We start from the raw sequence: 3,443 nt of genomic DNA on the forward strand, positions 1-3,443 counted from the left end.
AACTTCTGAGAGAGGTATAGGGCACATAAAGCGCATGGCTGGCCCAGGGTGCAGCATCTGCTGGGGCAGCAGGAAATGGAGGACAATAGGCCAGGCCCCAGGGGTTGGCCATCTTTTGGGTTTATATTTCTCATTCTTCCCACAATGAGTCCCTAAAGCTCACAGGAACTGTAAGTGGATCAGAGATTGTGTACTAGGAGAATGGCGATGATTAACACCAGCGTGAGCTATGGAAGCTTGCCCAGCTCTATAGTCCTCCAGGCCTAAGGAAAGCAAAGTCCCACGGAGTTTCTGGGAAGACTAAGGAGGCTCCCAGGGCTGGAAATGTGGTGTTGGAGGCACATGGCAGAGGGCTGTGGCCACATCTTTTATGTTATGTAAAGGGCTGAACCTGACTGTATAGGACAATGGGACTGTCTAAATGTTCTAGAAAATATTGATCTGAGTGTGTTGTAGGAAGATTACATTATAAAAATTTGAAGGGGGAGAAACAGGAGTCTGGTAGAGCAGCTCTTTTTTTTTTTTTTTCCAGACAGGGTATCACTTTATGGCCCAGGCTGGAGTGTAGTGGTGCAATCATAGTTCACTGCAGTCTCGAACTCCTGGGCTCAAGTGATCTTCCCACCTTAGTCTCCTAAATAGCTGGGACTACAGGAAAACACCACTGTGCTTGGCTAATTTCTAAACTTTTTGTAGAGATATGGTCTCTTGATGTTGTCCAGGCTGGTCTCAAACTCCTGCGGTCAGGTGATTCTCCCACCTTGGCCTCCCAAAGTTCTGGGAATACAGGTGAGCCACTGCACCCAGCCTAATTCCTTTTTTTTTTTTTTTTTACTTTGTCAGACCAATAATTGATGACAAGCTTATTTCCCACTTGTCTCAAGGGAAGAGGCTTCTAAGCAGTCTAATTCAAAAACTCCCTCTTGACAAAGATAATTTGCAGGAAAAAGGGATGGTTAGCTAATCATTACTTCACTGCATTTTAAAAAATGACTGGTGAAGGAAGATTAGACTGGTTAAAGATCACTGGGCTCCTTCCAAGACTGACAATCGACTGAGGGTGGCTCCCAGAAGAGCTCTTAAGCTCATTAAATAAAGCTAATTATTCATTTTAGCAGCAATGGTAATTTATCACTGGAAAGAGTAACTAACGATAACAGACCACAAAGTTCTGCTCTAGCTATGGTATTTATATTTATTTATGTTTTTTAAAGACTTTATTTTTATTTTTTGAGACAGGGTCTCACTCTATCACCTAGGCTAGAGTGCAGTGGTGTGATCTCGCCTCACTGAAGCCTTCACCTCCCACACTCAAGTGATCCTCCCACCTCAGCCTCCCAAGTAGCTGGGACTACAGGCACACACCACCACACTCAGCTAATTTTTTAATTTTTTGTAGAGATGGGGTCGCATTATGTTGCCCATGCTGGTCTTGAAATCCTGGCCTCAAGCGATCCAGCAGCCACGCCTCCCAAAGTGCTGGGATTACAGGTTACAGCCACTGAACCTGGCCACAGACTTTATTTTTTAGAATATTTTCAGGTTCGTGGCAAAATTGAGAGAGAAGTACAGAGATTTCCCACATACTCCCAGCCCCAACATATGCACAGCCTCCCCCATGATAACATCTTACACCGTGATGCATTTGTTACAACCATGAACCTACACTGACACGTCATTATCACCCCAAATCTGTAGTTTACATTAGGGTTTGCTCTGGGTGTTATACATTCTAGACGTCTGGAAAAATGTACAATGACATGTATCCACCATTATATCATATAGAGTATTTTCACTGCCCTAAAATTCCTCTGTGCTCATCTAGTTAAGGTTTTTGTTTTGTTTTGTTTTGTTTTTGAGACAGAGTCTCGTTCTGTCGCCCAGGCTGGAGTGCAGTGGCACGATCTCAGCTCACTGCAACCTCCACCTCCCAGGTTCAAGTGGTTCTCCTGCCTCAGCCTCCCAAGTAGCTGGGACTACAGGCATGTACTACCACGCTTGGCTAATGTTTGTATTTTTTGTAGAGACGGGGTTTCACCATGTTGGCCAGGCTGGTCTGGAACTCCTGACCTCAGGTGATCTGCCCGCCTCAGCCTCCCAAAGTGCTGGGATTACAGGCATGAGCCACCGCACCTAGCCTGGGTTTTGAACCACTTTTTTGTTGTTTATCGCCACAGTGAGAGAAACAGGAGGAATCTGTTTCTATCTCATCTAAATTCTTATCATCTTATTCCATCTAAATTGCATGCCCTACTCTTTCCTATGTGGTCTCTCCATTCATTCAAGAAATTGCATGACTATCTTGTGCCAGGCTCTAGGCTAGTGTTGGGGATACCGTGATGTGTGAAAATGGGCACTGTCTTGTCTTTATAGGTGTGTAGTGTTCAGTTGGGGAGAAAGGCAATTGCATAACTGTTCATAAAGAAACTTAAAATTACAACTGTAATTTTGATATGTGCTTTGAAGCAAAGAAACGAGGTACATGCAGGTCTCAAGGGAGACCTGTCTCTCACTATGAAGTCCCTGTCCCTGCCTATGGAGACTGTGTTCACTAGTTCATAGGGTAGGGGCCGGGGTTTGTGCAAAGCCCTGAGGCCCCATAGATGTTGGCTAAAAGAGCAAAATGAAGAGGTGACGCTGGGGGCTGGGGTGAAACCCTGCAATCCTGCAACCCTGGTAAGATTTTGATCTTTATCCAAAGAGAAAGGGAAGCCACTGAAAAGTTGTTTTTTTTTTGAGACAGAGTCTTGCTTTGTCACCCAGGCTGGAGACCAGTGGTGCGATGTGGGCTCACTGCAACCTCCGCCTCCCAGGTTGAAGTGATTCTCCTGCCTCAGCCTCCTGAGTAGCTGGGATTACAGGCCGGCGCCACCACACCCAGCTAAGCTTTGTATTTTTAGTAGAGACGGGGTTTCACCACTTTGGCCAGGCCAGTCTTGAACTCATGACCTCAGTGATCCACCCACCTGGGCCTCCCAAAGCGCTAGGATTACAGGGGTGAGCCCCCATGCCCAGCAGCCACTGAAAAGTTTTAAGTGAGGAAGTGAATACAATATAAGGAGAAAGGTGGAGGGATATTTTGAGATCACTCTAGCTGCTCAATGGATGGGGGATAGGCAGGGTGGAAATGGAGAGACCAGAAAGCCATGTGCTCAAGATAAAAGAAAGTAGCCTAGGCTGGGCATGGTGGATCACGCCTGTAATCCCAGCACTTTGGGAGGCTGAGACAGGTGGATCACCTGAGGTTAGGAGTTTGAGACCAGTCTGGCCAACATGGTGAAATCCCATCTCTACTAAAAATACAAAATTTAGCTGGGTGTGGTGGCACGCACCTGTAATCCCAGCTACTCAGGAGGCTGAGGCAGGAAAACCACTTGAACCCAAGAGGTGGAGGTTTCAGTGAGCCAAAATCATGCCATTGCACTCCAGCCTGATCAATAAGA

At 46.2% G+C, this 3,443-nt stretch overlaps 1 protein-coding gene across 1 annotated transcript in view; it reads left to right on the forward strand.

Annotated features, from left to right (window-relative positions):
* Positions 1 to 201: 201 nt before the first annotated feature.
* The window catches only part of HEATR3 (HEAT repeat containing 3), a 68,253-nt gene continuing 65,011 nt past the window's right edge, over positions 202 to 3,443 (forward strand). The window contains exon 1 of the mRNA XM_011989152.1: positions 202 to 222. Within this exon, the coding sequence (XP_011844542.1) occupies positions 202 to 222 (21 nt within the window). The remainder of the gene's footprint in view (positions 223 to 3,443) is intronic.

The sequence above is a fragment of the Mandrillus leucophaeus genome, unplaced genomic scaffold (genome assembly GCF_000951045.1).
Source record: "Mandrillus leucophaeus isolate KB7577 unplaced genomic scaffold, Mleu.le_1.0 Scaffold348, whole genome shotgun sequence".
Taxonomy (NCBI): Eukaryota; Metazoa; Chordata; class Mammalia; order Primates; family Cercopithecidae; genus Mandrillus; species Mandrillus leucophaeus.